This window comes from Martes martes (assembly GCF_963455335.1).
Source record: "Martes martes genome assembly, chromosome: 2".
Lineage (NCBI taxonomy): Eukaryota > Metazoa > Chordata > Mammalia > Carnivora > Mustelidae > Martes > Martes martes.
The window spans coordinates 46240564-46260496 of NC_137889.1; the positions used below are offsets into that span (position 1 = coordinate 46240564).

The 19933-nt window shown below is 48.6% G+C and overlaps 1 protein-coding gene across 2 annotated transcripts in view; it reads left to right on the forward strand.

Annotated features, from left to right (window-relative positions):
• Nucleotides 1-15933, forward strand: part of SLC39A14 (solute carrier family 39 member 14) — a 47078-nt gene extending 31145 nt beyond the window's left edge. Inside the window, exons 2-9 of one of the 2 annotated variants that reach the window (XM_080796793.1) lie at nucleotides 169-446; nucleotides 2651-2837; nucleotides 3539-3708; nucleotides 7841-7963; nucleotides 8566-8754; nucleotides 8874-9081; nucleotides 10495-10679; nucleotides 12763-15933. In XM_080796793.1, the coding sequence (XP_080652919.1) occupies nucleotides 183-446; nucleotides 2651-2837; nucleotides 3539-3708; nucleotides 7841-7963; nucleotides 8566-8754; nucleotides 8874-9081; nucleotides 10495-10679; nucleotides 12763-12909 (1473 nt within the window). In that variant the 5' untranslated portion in view covers nucleotides 169-182 and the 3' untranslated portion in view covers nucleotides 12910-15933. Of the gene's footprint in view, nucleotides 1-168; nucleotides 447-2650; nucleotides 2838-3538; nucleotides 3709-5697; nucleotides 5868-7840; nucleotides 7964-8565; nucleotides 8755-8873; nucleotides 9082-10494; nucleotides 10680-12762 lie in introns of both variants that reach the window. The other variant, XM_080796794.1, reaches the window with a different exon arrangement.
• The last annotated feature ends 4000 nt before the right edge of the window (nucleotides 15934-19933 follow it).

A 19933-nucleotide genomic window follows, 5' to 3' on the forward strand; every position in this document is an offset into this window, starting at 1 on the left:
AAAGATTTTTCTCAAACACTTGGCGGAAGCATTAGAGAAGGGTGAAGAGCCAGAGGGGAGAGGAGGCTGTCCAGAGCGAGGCCGCTGGGTCCCGTGTACCTGGCAGGGAAGTGGGAGGAGAGAGTGGGTTTCTGGAGCCTCTCGCTCACCTGCCTTTCCTTCTTGCAGGCTTGTTTGTCACCATGAAGCTGCTCCACCCAGCCTTCCTCAGCTGCTTCCTGCTGACCTGGGTCAGCTTATGGAGTTCTGTTCCTAAAGCTCACGCTGTGTCCACGGGGACGCCAGGCATCAGTGCGGCCTTTTTCCTGCAGGACCTCCTGCATCGCTATGGAGAGGGTGACACCCTCACCCTGCAGCAGCTCAAGGCCCTGCTCAACCACCTGGATGTGGGCGTGGGCCGGGACAATGTCACCCAGCTGGTGCACGGACAGAGGAACCTCTCGACGGTAAGGCTCTCAGCTCTGCTGAGCACTGTCTGCCTCGAGGGGGTCACAGTCTAGTTGGGCATGGGGAGCCCAAGACACTTGGAGCAGGCAAGCCGTGATGGCAGAGCAGAGGGGCTCTTCGCCCGTTGTTTGGGTCCCCAGCAGCGCCTCCTGTCCTCCCATGTGGCTGTTCTGAAGCTCTGGCTGGAGGGAGCGGTCAGCAGGAGTTCTCAGCCCTCCGTGTTCCTCACAGCTGCACTGGGATCACCTGCAGGCAAGCCAGGGTGCCCAGGACAGCCGGCATGTCCCATGAGGTTTACAGGTTACAAGGCCCTTTGCTTGAAGTCGCAGGGGAGCCTCACACTCCCTCCGGGTGCAGGTGGAAAGTCTTCATTATTTAGAAGGGAATGCCAAGGGTCCTGCACTGAGTTCCTGGACAGTGCAGGTCTGAGACCCAAGTCCTTTGGCTTCAGGTTCTTTGTTCTTCCATGTCATCTTGGCTAATCATAGTCCGAGGCTATTTGTGGCAGCCAAATGTAAGTCAGCCAGCAATGTCTTTATATATCTGCTTTGTTCCCTGTGCTGAGTGCTGGGAGAAACAGAGAAAAATGAGTCATGTTACAGAGTCTCCTCTCAAGATGGAGAGCTTACCCAATGGAGGACTGAGTTATCTGATCATAAAACGAAATGTTAGGGATGCCTGGTGGCCCAGTCAGTTGAGCTTCCAATGCTTGATTTCTGCTTAGGTCATGATCTTGAGGTCATGGGATTGAGCCCTGCTTTGGGCTTCATGCTCTCAGGCTGTCTACTCAAGATTCTCCCCCTCTCTGCCCCTCCCCCCTGCTCACTCACTCTCTCGTTCTCTCTCCCTAAAATGAATAAATTAACCTTTGTTAAAATGAAGTGTTGGGGCACCTGGGTGGCTCAGTTAGGTGTCTGCCTTCGTCTCAGGTCATGGTCCGGGGATCAAGCCCTGCATCAGGCTCTCTGCTCAGCGGGAAACCTGCTTCTCCCTCTCCCTCTTCCCCTGACCGTGTTCCCTTTCTCGCTGTGTCTATCTATCTATCTGTCAAATAAATAAATAAAATCTTTTTTTAAAAAAATGAAGTGTTAAATGCTCTGAGTTGGACAGTCTTCATAGGGTTCAGAGACCAGAGGGGGAAGGGAGTGTATGCTAGAGTGATCAAGGAAGGTTTGTGGGTTAGGTGTCCAGGGCCTTCATCTTGAAGGAGAACTTCCTGGAGAGGTCACGTGGCCAAGGGACCAGGCAGCCTGGATGCAGAACCGCAGGCGTGCGGTTAATGTGGGAGCTGGGGAGAAGGCTGCCTTCACGGGCTCATGCTCACTAACCCCGGAGGGCCTCCTGGCACAGCGGCAATTATCTTGGGGTCACCAGAGTCCAGCTCTCTACTTTGTAGGCCCAGAAGCTCTCACTTGTCAGCACACCCGAAGGGCTGTTAGAGACTGACCCGTGTTAAATCAAGCCAGATAAAGCCTGATGTGTAAGTGTATAAAGTATAATTAGAAGTAAACCTGCAGTGTTTCATAGGAACGGTATGTGAGAACCACCTACCTAATGCTTCCCGAGGGGACTGAGCGTTCGTGACCTCTGCCAGCCCTTACGTGCTCCACGGTAGACCGAACCTTTAGATTTTCCTTCTTCCTCCCCTGATCTCTATCAACACATTCTTCGAGGGGGGGGGGGTCAGCACTACGTATAGGGTCCTGGGGACTGATGTTCCTCTTTAGGTGCCAGAGCTCAATAGCTCTGGACAAGTATCTGGAACATGCATTTTAATAGAATAACTCTTCAGGCTGTTGTGATGTGCGGGTAGGTTTGGTATCTGGATGAAGCTGTAGCTTCAGGTATGCAAATACAATCTTTTCCAGAAAGTACACCGCGGTCACAAAGACTGGGATCCAGTTGTTCCCAGACCTTGTGGGCAGCCAGGAATTCGTGGGTGTGTGTCAGGTGTGTGCACAGGTGACTGGTCTCTGAGATTGTGTCTCAGTTTTTCAAGTTTAGGGACCACCTTGCTCTCATCCCTAGAGATGAGCCTCTAGATCATCTTCAGGTGATCTTCAGCCTCTTCAGGTGATGTCAGATGTCCAGATCCCTGGAATCTGGACAGGTTCTCCTCGTGGAAGGCTGAGTCGGTTGCTGCCAGGGCTGAGATGTGATTCTGGGTTCTGAGAAGCTTCCTGCCTCTCCCCCTTCGTCTCAGTGCTTTAGTTCTGGAGACCTTTTTGCTGCCCACAACTTGAACAACCAGTCCCGGATTGGAAGGATTGAGTTCCAGGAGTTCTGCCCTACCATCCTCCAGCAGCTGGATTCCCGGGCCTGTGCCTCTGAGAACCAGGAGAACGAGGAGGATGAGCAGACAGAAGAGGGGAAGCCAAGCTCCATCGAAGGTGAGTGGGGACAGGGAAGCTGGGGCTGGGGCTGCTCACGGGAGATCTGACCGGTGAGCAGCTCATCAACACCAGGGGAGTAGATTAGAGGGACGATGATAACTGGTGTCTTCTGACTCACATGACTGCTTCGGCATATTGTCTGACCCGGTGGCATGGCTGGTGAGCTCAGTGCGGGGCTTTTGGACCTGCCTGTGGATTTCTTTTTTTTTTTTTTTTCTCTTTTTCTTTTTTGCTACTTTTTCATTTTTGTTCTTATTAAACTACAAGGGACTAAAGCCTCAGTGTTTCAGTTTGGCACCTTTCCCTCGTCCCCCGCCCTGCCCGGTACCTGTGCTCCAGCCACCGCAGACTCCCCACGGCTGAGTGTCTGTGCCTCCCGAGGGCCTGCAGTGCCCTTGGTACCTAGCACGTGCCGCCTGCGTTATGCTCATTGTTCCCTGCTGTCATCATTTCACTCCTGGTTTTTAAACTCTCCTGTCATTTTCACCTGCCTCTCCATCGGAAAGGTAGCTTCTTTTGAGAGTGACTTTGCTATGTTGTCTGTAGGCTGCCCCACAGCACCCAGCCAGAGATGGACTCCAGTCTGTACTGACATGTTGGTGTTCAGCATAGCTGAATTCCGACCGGGCCGCCCCGGGCAGCAAGAACACCTCCGCCCTCAGTAATGGAGGCCCTCGTCTGTTCTTGTTCCTCCACAGTGTGGGGCTTTGGCTTCCTCAGTGTTTCACTGATTAACCTGGCCTCTCTGCTGGGAGTCCTCGTCCTGCCGTGCACGGAGAAAGCATTTTTCAGCCGTGTGCTCACATACTTCATCGCCCTGTCCATTGGAACGCTGCTCTCTAACGCGCTCTTCCAGCTCATCCCAGAGGTGCAGTAGAACAGAACTCATGCGTCCTCTTTCCCCTGCTGGCCGGCCGCTGTGCCGGCCCCGCCCCCACCCTGTGTCCCGAGGCACCTGACTGCTGCCACCTGGAAAATTCACTTCTCCCTCATATCAGGGGACACAAATATGACTTCTAACTCCGGATCTCTAGGGCCTTCTCTTGCTCCTGGGGCACCCAGGTTGGCCTGTGGCCTCTTCAGGTGATGTCAGATGCAAGGCTCTCCCCCTTTGCCCTCTCTGTCAGAGATCTCTCAGCCTCCCTTCCCTAGTCCCTGCCTCTCTGAAGCCCGGGTCACGGGGCTCAGAAGGAACGCTGTGGTTGGCGGTCGCTGTCCAAGTCCTGGTACTCCATACCTGCTCTGTTCTAAGCAGAGGCCCTACCCAGGTGTGGCCACCACGAGATCACCCACCTGGAAGGAGGTAGAAGGAAAAGAGGCTACCAGCTGATTGATAGAATTTGGCTCAAAAGCAAGGGATCCTTCTTTTTCCAAGTAGGCCATAATTCATACCATAGAGAGCCAAACAGAACAAAACCTTTTTAACAGAAACAAATGAAATGAAAATTCCAAGACAAAGGAAAGAGCACTCAGTCCTCCATACCTTGCATCTTGACTTTTTCCTGGGATAGGACTGACTTCCTGGTGCCTTTACTTGACTGTTTGGAAATATTTGTTAATTTTGCTTTTTAATTGTGACCACCGAGGAGCTAAAAAAAAAGAAAAAGGACCCAAGTTGATGGCCTGCCCACTTTGTCAGCTCAGGCAGGGCTGTGGCCATGCAGTACAGGTGACTGTGTGGACCTCCTTTGGCAACAGAGGCAGCTGCCTTTCATAAGAAGAGACTGTCGGTGACTGCCCAGCCTTTCCCAATCAAAAGACTTACCCAGAAGAGATATCTATGGGATGCCCAGGCCTTGCCTGTTCCTTCTAAATGAGAGAAGAAATCTGGTTTAAGAGGAACCATCTCAGTGTTATCTCAAAATCCCACCTGAGTCTAACGAGCACCTCTCACAGGAGGCCTCATCTTGGGCTTTTTTTTTTCTTTAGCTCCAGAAATTGAATTTATTAATTCTTTAAAGATTTGAAATAAAATGCCGTATTGCCTGTTGAATGGAAATATAATTGTACATGCTCCGCCCCTGTGCCTCATAGGGGCACACCTCGTCCCCGCTCCATTTCATTCTACCTGGAGTGTGGGACACTGGGAAATGACAGAGGAAATATTTTTTGTGACAAGGTGATCTTGGACTCTGTCCTCCATGCTGGAGCGCTCTCAGAGCACATTGAAACAGACTCGGGAGAAAACAAAACCTTGAGAAGTTAAGAAACTGAATTGTATGGGCCTCAGTTTCGCCTATTCTCCATCCCGCTGCCCTGAACATCTGACTTTGTTGTATCTTACACCAACCAGACTGAGTCCAGGTGGTACTGATGTGCCTAGACAGTGTGGCCCGGATGTGAAAAGCAAACACGGCAGCACAATGAGCTCCCTTTGTCCCTTAATCTTGTTAAAGGGAGGTCCTGTTAAAGGGTAAGTCCTCGAGTCCAAAGTCTGCCACGGGCTGCCTGGGGATAGGCCTGAGCACACCTCCGCTGTGTGACGAGGCAGTGCCCTGCCCTGTGGCCACGCCAGCTGGCAGGTGCGCCTCCAGGTGTCGGTTTGGCCACCAAAGGCAACAGCTGGGGCAGGAGCCATGGGGTTCCAAGGCCACCTTGAATTCCTCCTCATTTCTTCTGAACGGATTAAAGGAAATTTCATCAGACTTGAATCACTAACAAATTTTCTGTTTCTCTCTCCCTCCCTACTTGTCTCTCTGATTTTTCTTTTTTGTTTCCTTGTTAATTTCCACCCAAACCTCCTTCACTGCCTCCCCATCCTTTCCACCCCATGTTTCCCCTAATTGGTGGTTGCTGTGAAATGGGGCATTTGCCCTACTCCCTGTCCTGGGTGGGGCTGGCTCTCCCCCAACGGCAGTGTGGGGATATGGTCTCCTCTGTGTGACCGTCATCTCCCTCTGCTCCCTCATGGGGGCCAGCGTGGTGCCCTTCATGAAGAAGACTTTTTACAAGAGGCTGCTGCTCTACTTCATAGCTCTGGCGATTGGAACCCTCTACTCCAACGCCCTCTTCCAGCTCATCCCCGAGGTATGGCAAGCCAGGGCTTTCTCACACAGGAGCATGCCAGTCTCTGGGGGGGGCCTGCGGGGCACAGCGGGAGGACCCTCCACTTCAATGCGAGGCAGAGGAGGGAGGTCCTTTTCCTTTTGGAAAATGAAGCTGAGATTGAGTCACGAGTTAGGCGAGGCTGCATAGCATAGGTTTGGGAGCTGGGTTAGAATCCCAGCTCCACCATCAACCAGTTCAATGACCTTGGGCAGATCACTGAACCTCTCTTGTGCTTCTGTTTCCTCATGCAAAACAGGGGAGATGATAGCACTGACCTCATGACGGTGTTGTGTGGGCTACATGTTAGTACTTGTAAAGCACCGGGGGCCTTGTACGTGCTCTCTGACTGCTGGGTGAAAAGACCTAGTGTAGTGGTAGCACTTGATGGCTCCTGATTGGGAGCTTGTGGCCCACACAGAAAAACCAGCAGAATCCATTGGTCTCAATAAAAAGATCTGTTCTCTACGGTAGGCTGTCTTGGGGCAAAGGTAATCTAAATAATTTAAAGAGCCTATTTTCACATACATGGACCACACCTTTGCCCCTGGGTTAATGAGAAAATCTCCACAGAACAGGAGTAGCTTAGTGTTTGTCAAGTCTGGCAAGCAGCCTTGGAGAAGCTTCATCTGATTTGGTGTAATTTCTGTGGTAGTCCCCCTAATGACAGGAAGCAGGTGGCATCTCCTTGTAGGTGGTCTGACAGGCCTGAGCATACCCAGAGTTGAAGCACGAGATGATGCCACATGCTTCTTCTCAGAGCACCTTAGGTTTTCTGAGTTGTGGTTTTGTGTCTTCTTAGTTGATTCTTAAATCCACTGATGTCTAGAGAACATGTTTGACCCGTTTAACAGATACAGAACAAGACCACATATCCTAGAGTCTGGGTTTCATGAAAGCCATGCTTTTGTACTCTGCCATCCTTCGTGGCTTCTTGTGGAGAACTGTTAGTTGATGGTTTTCACTCCACTCTTCTTAAGATGATTTGTCTCTCCTGGAAAACCGGCCTATATGTGTCATTTCTACCCTAGAGCTGGACCTTTGTGTCTGAGGAAACTATACAAGCAAGTAGAGATAACAGTTTGCCCCTTTAAAACAGAAAGGGAAAAAACACTTACCTTTTAAGCAGGCCAGAGTTCCTGGTACTAGGATCACTTTCATCTCTGACCTTTTCACAAGAAGGCTGGTTTATTCAAGAGGCTTGTTTCCTGTCAGAGGATGGAGGGAGCAGGTCACTCGCCAGTTTCCCAAGGCCTCACCATAAGTTAGGAGCATCACGGAGTATGGAATTCTCCTGATTCCTGCTCCAGTCCTCCTCCCAGTAGATGATTTTCTCCCCATGATCAGTGAGGTTTCCAGAAATAGCCCAAAACAAACCCCCACCCCCAAATTGACATGTGCAGTAACATAGTCTGCTTTCTTGGCTTTGTGGTCACTGGGAGGTCTGTGGTCAGGAAGATGCCGCAATTCTTATTATTTAACTGGGGAATGGATTTCCCATTTTAGAAGGTGTAATTAGACCATCTCTCTTTGTGTTTATAGGCAAATCAGCCAGGGACATTAGATAACAAAATAAACACAAGCGTCTTCCTAAGTATGGAATTTGAGGACAGATTTTGCCCTTGCAGCAAAGCACCAGGAAAAATAAAGGCAGAGTCTTTAATAAAGTGGAAAATCATATCCAAGGCTGTTCTTCCTGAGAGTAAAATTCTAAAGAGACTCTATCTTTTGCATCAGAAAGTAAGCTAGAGAGAACCTAACGGGCCTGGTGATGTGGCATGAAGGCAAGTCAGGGGTTCAATTTTGCTGGAAAGGGAAGGAAGTGGTAGGTGGCAGAGCTATCCCAGTGAGTACGTCTCTTTCCTTTCCTAGAATCAAGGAAGTGGTTAAGAAACAATCAGGGACCCGTGAAGATCTTTTTAAATTAAACTCATTTTGTTTTCCTGGGTCCACAGGCTTTTGGCTTCAACCCTCTGGAAGATTATTATGTCTCCAAGTCTGCAGTGGTGTTTGGGGGCTTTTATCTTTTCTTTTTCACAGAGAAGATCTTGAAGATGCTTCTTAAGCAGAAAAATGAGGTGAGGCTTAATTGTTGGGAAAGGCAGTGCTTCTAGGGAAAGCCTCCATCCTAGAATCGTTTGTGTGTTTTGGTAGTGGGGTTATGTGAGTACTGATGCTGTGGACAGACTTCAGTAGATCTCCCATCTCACCTCACGAGGAGGTATACCTTTTATACCTTTAAGAAGTGACAGAGGGCCTTGATACATACAGTCATTGGGTCGGAAGTGCCGCCACAAGGAAACTGAATGCTTACTGCAGTACAGCTCCGGAAAGGTATCTTTGGTGCCTGGCATGCAGTTATCCTCCATGTAGTTGGTGAATGGAATCAGAGTAGCCGTTGTGAAGGAGGAGCTCCAAGCCTTAGGAGCAGGACCGCCCCGCTGGAACGAGTGTTGGCCCTGAGGTCATTGCTTTGATTTTTGTCCTATACCAAGTCCTTGGTTCAGCTTTCTATAACAACTTTCCCTAGGTTTCTGTGTGTATTGCCTGCTTATGTTTTCTGTGATACTGGGAATGAGGAGGTCTTCCCAGTGCTGGGAGCACCTACCCTGAGTGAGTGCTCAGGAAGCTTTGTGGTTTGGGTGAGTGTCATGCTGATCCCTTCCGGTGGTCCCTCCAGCATCATCACGGACATAGCCATTATGCCTCGGAGACGCTTCCTTCCAAGAAGGACCAGGAGGAGGGGGTGACTGAGAAGCTGCAGAATGGGGATCTGGACCACATGATTCCTCAGCACTGTAGCAGTGAGCTGGATGGGAAGGCCCCTGGGATGGATGAGAAGGTCATTGTGGGCTCACTCTCTGTCCAGGTCAGTGGGCCATTTGCTGTTGGGTGGGAGCCTTTAACTAGTAATGGCCTTGATGCCTGAGCCTTACCTTGAAGGTCCATCCTTTGACCTGGAGGCCATGGGGATGGGCTCTCTTGTAGGACCTGCAGGCTTCCCAGAGTGCCTGTTACTGGCTGAAAGGCGTCCGCTACTCTGATATCGGCACTCTGGCCTGGATGATCACCCTGAGCGACGGCCTCCACAATTTCATTGATGGCCTGGCTATTGGCGCCTCCTTCACTGTGTCTGTTTTCCAAGGTATCAGTACCTCAGTGGCCATCCTCTGTGAGGAGTTCCCACATGAGCTAGGTAAGTGTGCTAGCACTGCGCCATTCCCGGTCCACCTGAGCTGCCTTGGTTGTCGGCACAGGACCCTTCCTGTGTCCGACCCCCTCCCCATCCCAGACTTCAGGATGCTTATTGTCATTAATACATTCTGTGTGCTCTGTGAAATCTAACCACTGATTCTTAACAGTCGAATTAATAATTGAAATTGATCATTGACAATGATGGAGATTTTGAAATTTTATTTATTTTAGAAAGAGAGAGTGTAAGCGGGGAGGGCAGGGCAGAGGGGGAGGAAGAAAGAATCTTAAGCAGACTCCCTGCTGAGTTCAGAGCCCAACCCAGGGCTGCATCCCAGGACCCCAAGATCATGATCTGAGTCAAAATCAAGAGTTGGACACTTAACAAACTGAGCCACCCAGGCATGATGAAAATGATGGAGAGTTTTTATAGGGGTGTTTGTTTCCCTGTAGCCCCATATCCTGAGTCTCAGTTTCCTTACCTCTAAAATGGGGTTAATAATACTGCTTCATAGATTTTTCATGGGATTAAAGGAGCAAAAACAGGGGCGCCTGTGTGGCTTAGTGGGTTAAAGCCTCTGCCTTTGGCTCAGGTCATGATCCCAGGGTCCTGGGATCGAGCCCCGCATCGGGCTCTCTGCTCAGCAGGGAGCCTGCTTCCTCCTCTCTCTCTCTCTGCCTGCCTCTCTGCCTATTTATGATCTTGGTCTGTCAAATAAATAAATAAAATCTTTTAAAAAAAAGAGGGGGAGGAAAAACATTGAAAAGGACTTGCTTTGTGCCATACACTATTCTAACTATTCACTATAGATTATCAATCTCTCTCCCTCTTTTTTTTTTTTTTTAAGATTATGTCTCAATCCTATTAATCTTTCAAAGGTTGAGATGTCTGTTAAAGGTCAGGTGGGTGGAAGAAGTAGATGAGCCAGGAATTAGAAGGTACCTAGTTTTATCAGAGCAAGAGTGTGAAAGGCCCAGACTTCGGAGGCTCAGAGACTCAAGGTCAAGTACTGGCTTCGCCAGTTCACTGGCTTGTGACTTTGGGCAAATTATTTAACTTTTCTCAGTCTCACTTCTGTTTCCTGAAAATACCATTCAGTGTAGTTGTGAGGAAAGAAGCTCCTGTTTCATCATCCATCAAAAGAACAGCGAGGCTATTGCTGGTGGCTTATCTCTGTTGAAAATCTTGTGCGTCATTTTCAGCCTCTAGGCTAGAAATACCTGGTTAGTTTTGTAAATGGAGACAGCTCCCAGACGTGAAGAGGAAGGGTGCCTTAGACTTGTCTTGTGACCTCAGGTTTGAGGCCGTCCTGCTTGTTCACCCAGACATTATGCATAGTGGAAGCAATGTGTTGTGTTCTCCGTCCATGAACGTGCCTAACTCTTGTACCCCTTCCCTCTTGTCGTCCCGCCTTAGGAGACTTTGTCATCCTGCTCAATGCCGGGATGAGTATCCAGCAGGCTCTCTTCTTCAACTTCCTTTCTGCCTGCTGCTGTTACGTGGGTCTGGCCTTTGGCATCCTGGCTGGCAGCCACTTCTCTGCCAACTGGATCTTTGCACTGGCTGGAGGGATGTTCTTGTATATTGCTCTGGCTGATATGGTAAGTCTTCCATAGTTCATGCCGTGTAGGCAAAATGGGACTGGGTCATTCACTGGACGGGTGGCAGCTGAGAGGACATGAGAGGTTTTTGTTTTATTTTGTTTTTTATTTTCTTAAGATTTTATTTATGTATTTGATGGAGACAGACACAGTGAGAGAAGGAACACAAGCAAGAGGGAGTGGGAGAGGGAGAAGTAGGCTTCCCGCCGAGCAGGGAGCCTGATGCAGGGCTCGATCCCAGGACCCTGGGATCATGACCTGAGCCGAAGGCAGACGCTTAATGACTGAGCCACCCAGGCACTCAAGTTAGTTTGTTTTTAATAACAGCTTTATTGAGGAATCACTCACATACCACATGCTTCACCTGTTTAAGGTGTACAGTTCAGTGCTTTTTTTTTTTTTTTTAAGATTCCTACCCCCCGCCCCCGACTTGAGACGAGCAAGAGAGAGAACATGAGTAGGGGAGACAGACAGAGAGAGAGGGAGAAGCAGACTCCCCGCTGACCTGGGATCCATACCTGGGGCTCAGTCTCGATCCCAGGACCCAGAGATCACAACCTGAAAAAAGGGCCGACACTCAACCATCTGAGCCACCCAGGCGTGTGTGTCTCTCTCCCCACCCCAGCCCCTTCCTTCAGTGCTTTTTAAGAGGACATTGGATTTTGGGGTGCCTGGGTGGCTCACTGGGTTAAGCCTCTGCAGGGAGCCTGCTTCCCCTCCTCTCTCTGCCTGCCTCTCTGCCTACTTGTAATCTCTGTCAAATAAATAGATAAAATCTTAAAAAAAAAAAAAAACCTAATAATAATGTGATAACAGTGCTTCATTAAAAAAAAAAAAAAAAAAGAGGACATTGGATTTTAAAGGACAAAAAACCTACCAGCATGTGTTATTAAAGAAGAGGATTAACCTCTACTCCAGTTCTCCCTTAAATACTTAAGTATTACAGAGTAGATGCGTATAGATAAAGGAAGGAAAGGAAGGAGGGAATGGAAATGAACATTGAGTATACAACTTTATGTTTGGATTTCCTTTTTTACTTACTACATCCTAGACCTTTTTCATGTTGCATGCCTTTAGCAGCATCCTTTTTAGTGGCAGTATTATTTGGCAAGAGGCTATACCTTATCCAGAGCTAGAACTGCTGGCTCAGAAAGGATGCATTGTGGTTTGAGGCTTGTAATGAGTATCGCTGTCCTCGGCAGCATCTGGCAGCACGTGTGCTATCGTACCTGCTAACATTTGGCGTAACCCTTCTAAGGAGCTTCCAGTTGGCTCATGAAATACCTCATTGGGTCCATCTTTTGTAGAATGAGGGTGATTTCTTGTTTGTTGGCCTGACTGGTTCTCTGGCACGTTTGCATGAATGATTTCCCATGTCCTTTGAAAATCATACTTGTGATGCGTGGTGCGGGTGCTGACCACCGTGACCCCATCCTTATTCCCTGGAAACATTTTAGGTTCTCTCCTCTTAGGGGGAGCCCTCCCGTGGTGAGGATACTCTCTTGCTTGCATTGCTCGAATTCGGAGCTCTGCTCTTGGTCACCCGCCTTGCCGGCCTGCAGCTGAGGGCCTGGAGTCCCAGCGATGTCATGGCTCTAGGCTCTGGCTCCTGACACAGTTGCTCCATTTCCCAAAGAAGGGGCAGTGGCGTTTTGGTAACAACATCTTGTGAAGTGTTTTTCAAGTGCACAGCAAACAGCCAGCATCTGCACCTACGCAGGGCTCCACGCACGGATAAATACTTGGTTTTACCTCAGTAGTTGAAAAGAAGCCGGAGCCGCCTTGGACCACGGCTGCTGAGGCTATTGCTGCTGATTTGTCTTTGTGACTGCGTCCTATCTGATGTACATATATCTTAAATACATATTCTTGCTCTAGAACAGTTATTACGTAATGATCCATACCGTTGCACTGTAATCCTATATTATGGGGTAGTTATTGTGTTCATGTTCTAATACAAATAGGCTTAGGGATCGGTATTATAGTGATGAGCCAGGGTGACCGTGTCTCTCACTGAATTGTCCTGGACTGCCCAGCTTGAGAAAGGGGCTGCAGGTCTCTTGATTTTTCTTCTCTTCCTCAGTTCCCTGAGATGAACGAGGTGTGCCAGGAGGATGAAAGGAACGGCAGCGTCTTGGTCCCCTTTGTCATCCAGAACCTGGGCCTCTTGACTGGCTTCACCATCATGCTGCTCCTCACTATGTATTCAGGACAGATCCAGATCGGGTAGAGCCCTGCCAGGAGCCAGCGGGATTGGAAGTCGGCCCTCGGCCGCCCGGTCCCTGGCCCGAGGACTCGGCACCCACAACGCACCTCCGAAGAGGCAGTTGTATTAAAAACTGTAACACGGACTGTACTCCTGCATTCAGATGTCAGCTGTTTCTACACATGCTCTGTCCTAGGAACAAGCCGCCCTGGCAGCCAGGCTCTAGGTAGTGCCTCTCCCTCCCCTCCCCCTTCCTCCTCAGAGTGACCCTGGAACCGGCATGCAGCTTCCTTAGCAGGCAAGCCTCACTTCTCTCTCTGGCTACCCTAGCCTCTTTCTCTTCAAACCAGCACCGAGAGGTTTTTGCGTCCTTGCCCTGCGACACAAAAACACTGCCAGTGCTCATGACTTGGTTAGCAGTATCAGGAGGTGAGTCTGTGGTGTCAGGGCCCATGAATCTAAATGTGTGTCCTGGGCCTCAGGATGACCCATTTTGAAATAAATTCATCTATTTTTCCAGAGAAAAGGTACAGGAAACAAGAATCCCTCCTATTTTTTCAAAGTCTGTCCAGTTGCCTGTTTCTCAGAACTGAAAGTTGGAATAGAGGTGTAAGGCAAGAGAGGAGGTGAGGCTCATCCTGGCAAGGGAGGGTGGTGGATAGAAGGGACACAGAAGCTGTGCCCTGTCACGAGGCTGTGCCCTGTCATGCCAGGTTCCCAGTTACCCCTGGGAAGCGGGATGGTGATGACGGGACTGCTGCTGGCGTGTGCAGCTGCACGGGGGAGCCAGTGCTCCCCGCTGGTGGGCTCCTGTGCAGGGTCAGTTGCCCAGAGCCCCTCCCCTGTCTTTCACATTAATACCGACAGAGTGGAAGGCGGAGAATGCAGGCTTGCGGGAAAGTCAGTTGGTTTTGCTGTGATTTCCACCTCCCCTTCCTCCCCTCTCCCGTCTTCTGAGAGACTTTTTATCTGCCTCCCTAGAAGCACATTTACAATCTTGTATCAGAGGGGAGACTGCACAAATTTCCCTCCCCTGATCAACACTTCTGCTGCAAAGTGGCAAGTTTCCATGCAGAATTGGGGGCAGGCAGCTCATGCTCTTCTTAGACAAAGGTGATCGGAAATGGAGTCGGGGCAGGCACAGTTTAGGAATTGTTAATTGCATAAATGAAAGTACGAGTCTGAGACGGAAGGTGGGGCACTGCAGATGCTTGCTGAACAGGGGCTTCCTGAGGAGACCCTGTGAGTGGGTTTTAGGTTCCCCTCCCTCACCCCTAGCGAGAAAGGGTGACTCCTGTACCACATTGAACACTCTTCGCACTGACCCTCTGCAGAAGACGGATTGATAGCCTTGTCTGTGAGACTGTAGGCCAGCCCCAGGCACTGTGGAGCCCTCTCCTCAGAACTCTGGCTTCAAGGGGAGCTCATCTCCAGGTTCACTAGGTGAATTGATTTATTATTATCATATTGATAATGTGAGATTCTTTAGCCACTTTGGGGAGCTCGTCTCTCCAGAAGCCTTTCTTAGTGGTGCCCACAGTTGCAGCCCAGGGGCTGTGTTCACTAACTGATTTGCGTGCATGACTGACGAGTGCTGGTCATGGCCAACACCTGTGAGTTTTTCTGTTCTTATACAGGAAGACTTTCCACTGTACAGTAATTAAAAGCCACGTCTGTTTCGGTTTCTTTTTTTTTTTTTTCCCCCTTCTTGGGAAAAGACCCCCCAAACCAGGAATAGTCTTGAAAACCGCTGGCGATGCTTTGTAAGTTTTTCTCCTTCTCTTGCCTGTTGACTTGGGTAGATTTGAGAATGAGCTGAAGAAGGGGGAAAACTGTGAGTCCTCGAGATTCTAGAGTAAATATCAGGACTGACTGCTGATAGGATTATGGTCCAATTTTACCAAAGAACCAGTTCCTTGAATGTTGGAATCTAACTTTTTATATTATCATTATTTTTATTATTGTTACAGTTTTAAAACAGTCCTTTGTCTTTTCTGTTTTATTTTCCTCAGTGTCTGACATTGCTTTCAGGAGCTAGTAGCAAATAACACTCAAACTTGAAGACTTTACCGAGAGTTTTCTTTGCCTAATTCACATGGATTTATGAAATTTATAATTTTAGCATTCCCTGTAGACCTGCCATTCCTTACAAATACTGTTCTTCTTGGAGTAGAATACTAAGTTAGAGTTAGTGGGTCCTAGTTTTAGGAGAAGAGCTTGAAAATGTAATTGTTATCAAATTTAAAAAGTATGAAGTACTAGGGTGCTTTCCCTTTTCATGCACATCTGTATTAACTTAGGAACTTACCTTTCATAGACAGCTGCCTCGAAGGGAAATTCTCTTTAAACCATAATGGGTCCAGAGGCCAGTCCTGGCTGGAACTTGGTTGGGGTGAAGGCACACGAGTAGTAAACTGAGTATCTGTGTCAGTGGTGGCAGATTGACCTCAGGCATTGAACATGTGGCGATTCCCTTTTGATTTTTAAGTATTGGATTTGCTGTTTTAAGCATTTGTACATATTAGACATCTAAGGAGTAGCAGGTTTTGAGAACTTGTTCACCCCGGCATTAGCGTCTTCCACGTCTTTCCCCAGGTGACCAGCTGCTAACGTTAGCAAGGAAAGCTTACATCATGAGCAGGGGCAGTGACCCAGGAGCAGGCAGGTTGCCTTCTGTCCTTGCCCCCAGACATGGTTAGTATCTTTTGTGTCTGGTGTTAGTGTCAGGCCTCATTGGTCCTTTACCCTGGGTTTAAAAGAGAAGGCATCTCTGTTGGGGTATCCTAAGACCTGTCTTTAGTAAGTCCTCTTCCAAAGAGATGGTAATATTCTGGAAGTCTGCTTAAAAACAAGAAGCTGTCTGATTTTTGCAAGAGAGAGGTTAGGTTTTTGTTATTCATCTTTCCTTTTACAGTTCTGCAGTTCCATCACAGTATTTTTTTTCTTAAATAACTCAGGTGTTATGAGGATAAATTAGAAAAGAAAATAACTTATGTGGACTGTAAATGTTTTATTTGTAAGATTCTATAAATAAAGCTATATTCTGTATTGCTGAATCCAAGTGTGATCTTTTATAGGAACATGGGTGTAATGGAGACGGGGAACACAAGGTGGCGATAGTGTCACACTGATGTCTAAAGCTTTGTTTTGGTGCCCCGCTCACATTTGGAGAGATTTATAGACAGAACATTGGATATCATAACCTGCTCACTTGAAAATGACTTAGGGGCACCTGGCTGGCTCAGTTGGTGGGGTATGCGACTCTTGATTATGAAATGCCTGAAAGTCTGTGACAGCAATCCTTTTCCACTGGCAACTGTTTGAGTGGGGTTTTTCTGTTTTTGCTGTTGGTTTTTCTTACATCTTGCTACCTGGCTCTCCTTTATTTATTTACTTTCTTTTCTTAATTTTTTTAAGATTTTATTATTTTAAGTAATCTCAATGCCCAACGTGGGGCTCAAACTCATGACCCAGATCAAGAGTCACATGTTCTCCCAACTGAGCTGGCCAGACGCCTCTTGTCCTCCTTCATTGAGAAACAAGCTTGAGAGTTGAATTTGTGGGCCATGTAGGACAGGGCTAAGCAAAGCAAACAAGTCCTTGAGGAGGTTAAGTCCTAGAACGTAGCCCATTCTTTGTAATGCTCTTAACCAGGTAGGCCATTTTGGACATTTTGGTGGAAGGTGGATGCCCTTCTACCGCCTTGCTTTGAAAAGCACACTATCATTCAGTGATGCTGAGATTTGATTTGTAGGAAAACAAAATGTTCGTTTCTTTTTTTCTTTGAAGATTTTATTTCTATTTATTTATTTATTTATCAAAGATTTTTATTTATTTATTTGACAGGGAGAGAGATCACAAGTAGGCAGAGAGGCAGGCAGAGGGAGAGGGGGAAACAGGCTCTCCGCCGAGCAGAAAGCCCAATGCGGGGCTCGATCCCAGGACCCTGAGATCATGACCTGAGCCAAAGGCAGCGGCTTAACCCACTGAGCCACCCAGGTGCCCCTGAAGATTTTATTTTTTTTATTTTTTATTTTTTTTAAATATTTTATTTATTGGACAGACGGAGATCACAAGTAGGCAGAGAGGCAGGCAGAGAGAGAGGAAGGGAAGCAGGCTCCCTGCTGAGCAGAGAGCCCGACCTGGGGCTCGATCCCAGGACCCCGAGATCATGACCCGAGCCGAAGGCAGAGGCTTTAACCCACTGAGCCACCCAGGTGCCCCTGAAGATTTTATTTTTAAATAATCTCTACACCCACCATGGGGTCAAACCCACAACCCCAAGATCAAGAGTCACATGCTCCACTGACTGAGTCAGCAAGGGGTCCCATCCCAGTGCTCATCCACTTTAGTATTTTTTAAAAGATTTTATTTATTGGGGCTCCTGGGTGGCTCAGTCAGTTGGGTATGTGCCTTTGGGTCAGGTCATGATTCCAGGGTCCTCGTATCAAGCCCAGAGTCAATGAGGAGTCTGAGGAGTCTGCTTCTCTTTGCCCCTCCCCTCCACTCATGCGTGTCCTCTCTAGAATAAAATCTTCTTAAAAAAAAAAAAAAAAGATTTTACTTTCTCCGCCTCTGACTAAGATCAAGTGTAAAAAAAAAAAGATATTATTTATTTGAGAGAGAGAGTATGAACAGGGGGAGGGGCAAAGGGAGAGAGACAAGCAGACTCCCCACTGAGCATGGAGCTCAACCCCAGGACCCTGAGATCATGACCTGAGCTGAAATCAAGAGCTGGACACTTAACCAACTGAGCCACCCAGGCATCCCAATGCTCATCTATTTTAGCGATTTTTGTACTCTTCATGATTTAGTATGAAACACCTAGACTTCTGATGAATGATAGGTTCGAATCCCAGCAGAAGTGAATCTGCTTCATCTTTCTGGAATAAAATGAATTAACATTCCATTCACAGTAGAAAATTCTGGTTGGAAAAGATCCATCTGTCTCTATCAGCTTTTGGTTAAGTACGTTTAGAGCTGATGGCCAAGAGAAAATTTTTCTTAGCAACAACCCCTTTCTTGCTGGATTCCTATTCGTGGTGGTTTTGAGGGGGGCAGGGGGAGTAGTCTCCACTTCCAACATGGAGAGCTTGAACTCACATCCCCAAGGTCAAAAGTCATAGGCTCTACTGACTGAGCCTAAACCAGGCGCCCCTCATGGTTTATTTTAAATGAAAGAAGGGAGTTAATAGAAACCATTATCCCTGTCCAACAGCGATCTTTGACCCTGGCAGTAGGTTGGGATTTCGAGGTGGTAGCATCAGTTATAGTTAAGGAGTAACCCCAAAGTGTTCTGACGCCGGCAGTCACAAGCCAAGAAGCAGTTCTTCCACTGGGATCTGGATTTTTTTCCCTGTGGTTTGCTTCTAGTTTTTTGGAACACAAAGAATAAACTTGGGCAATAATCCAAATGGCTTTTTACAGATATTACACATGTAGAAGGCCCGTCAGGCAATTCCTAGTGGAGATGCCTGACAAGACCGCTTTTGATGAAATCATGGTAAATGTGAAATGTGCTCTTAAGATTCTATCATCCTGCATTTGGCTTTGTCTGTGTGTCCACATTTAACGTGAGAAATGGGGTATTGCCGTCTTTGTTGATGTGTGTGGTAGGAAGACAACCAGAGGGACTTAACGCCTGAGAGTAAGAGTTCCAGCCCTGGGCGGGGGGTGGGGGTGGGGGGGGTGCAGACCCAGGGATCACAGAAGGAGTGAGGTTAGACAAAGATCTGCATGCGTTCCTTGACTGCAGTCCAGGCCCACTCGGTCACCAAGAATCGGATACAAAAATTGCAACCCCAGTGTTGGGAGGGGGGAGAATGAAGGCAGCAGGCATGCCCACGGCCCACTCTCTGTGCTGCCATGTCTGACCCCACCTAGCCAGACTGTCTTGACTGATCACCCTTACATCTGTCCTTCTGTGAGCCAGGCAGGGCGCTGGGCAGTTACCAGTCTCAAACCCGTGGTTATCAGCAAAAGCCACCACCAAGTGGCCAGTGCCAGTCCTTCTGGGCCCCGTACTCGTTCTGTGGACTGTTGGTACAGGACAAGAAGGAGCCAGAGCTGTCAGACATATGGACGCAGCAGGTGCCTCAGTCAGCCCCAATCCCTCAAGTCCACAGCTACTTTCTTAGGAATAAACTTGAAAAGGAACTCTCCACTGGCACGGGACACCTTCTCGGAGTGATGTTGGAAATCCTTCACTGCAATCACATTCTTGTTTAAGCCACAAAGTGGGGCCGTACAAAGTGCCATTGGGTTGGAAGGTGAGAATACAACTTGTCAGCCGCAATGATGTGGCCACTCTGGGGGCCCACACAGTGGACAGCTCCAATCCTAAACTTGCCCTCAGGGCAAAAGATGCTGACCCCCGTGGTCATCACAGTCTGCCGCGACACCTTCTACACTGGTGTCCACTGTCCACGGCTGTCAGGCAGACCCTGTGGCTGCCCAGGTGAGCACTCACACCCCAGAGCCGAACTTGACCCGGCCCTTGCTGGAGAAAATCAAGTTGCCGCGGTCGGCTACTGCTCCGCTGCTGTGGCTAGCTGCAAGCTGCTGAATTTGCCTTTCTCCCTTCCATGACTGCCAACATGGGAGGTGGGCTGGTCCTCCTGCCTGAGGCCTGCGCTGAATGAGGAGCTGGGCCCAGGGTCTGCTTCTGGTGTACATGGCCACCCAAGGAGGTGGGAACTGGACAGACATGGAGGGTGGAAGGTCCCAGCGGCAAGAACGTGTGTGTGCTGCTTGGCTAACGTTTTTAAATGCAGCAAAATCAGGGCACCTGGGTGGCTCCGTCAATTAAGCATTAAGCGTCTGCCTTCAGCTCAGGTCATGATCCCAGGGTCCTGGGATGGAGCCCTGCATCGGGCTCCCTGCTCAGCGGCGAGCTTGCTTCTCCCTCTGCCCGCTGCTCCCTCTACCTGTGCTCTCTTTCTCTGTCAAATAAATAAAATCTTAAAAATTAAATAAATAAATGTAGCAAATCTAAGAATGACAGCCAAGCCAGCTAAGTGGAAATTCCTTCCAAACATGTGAACCCTGT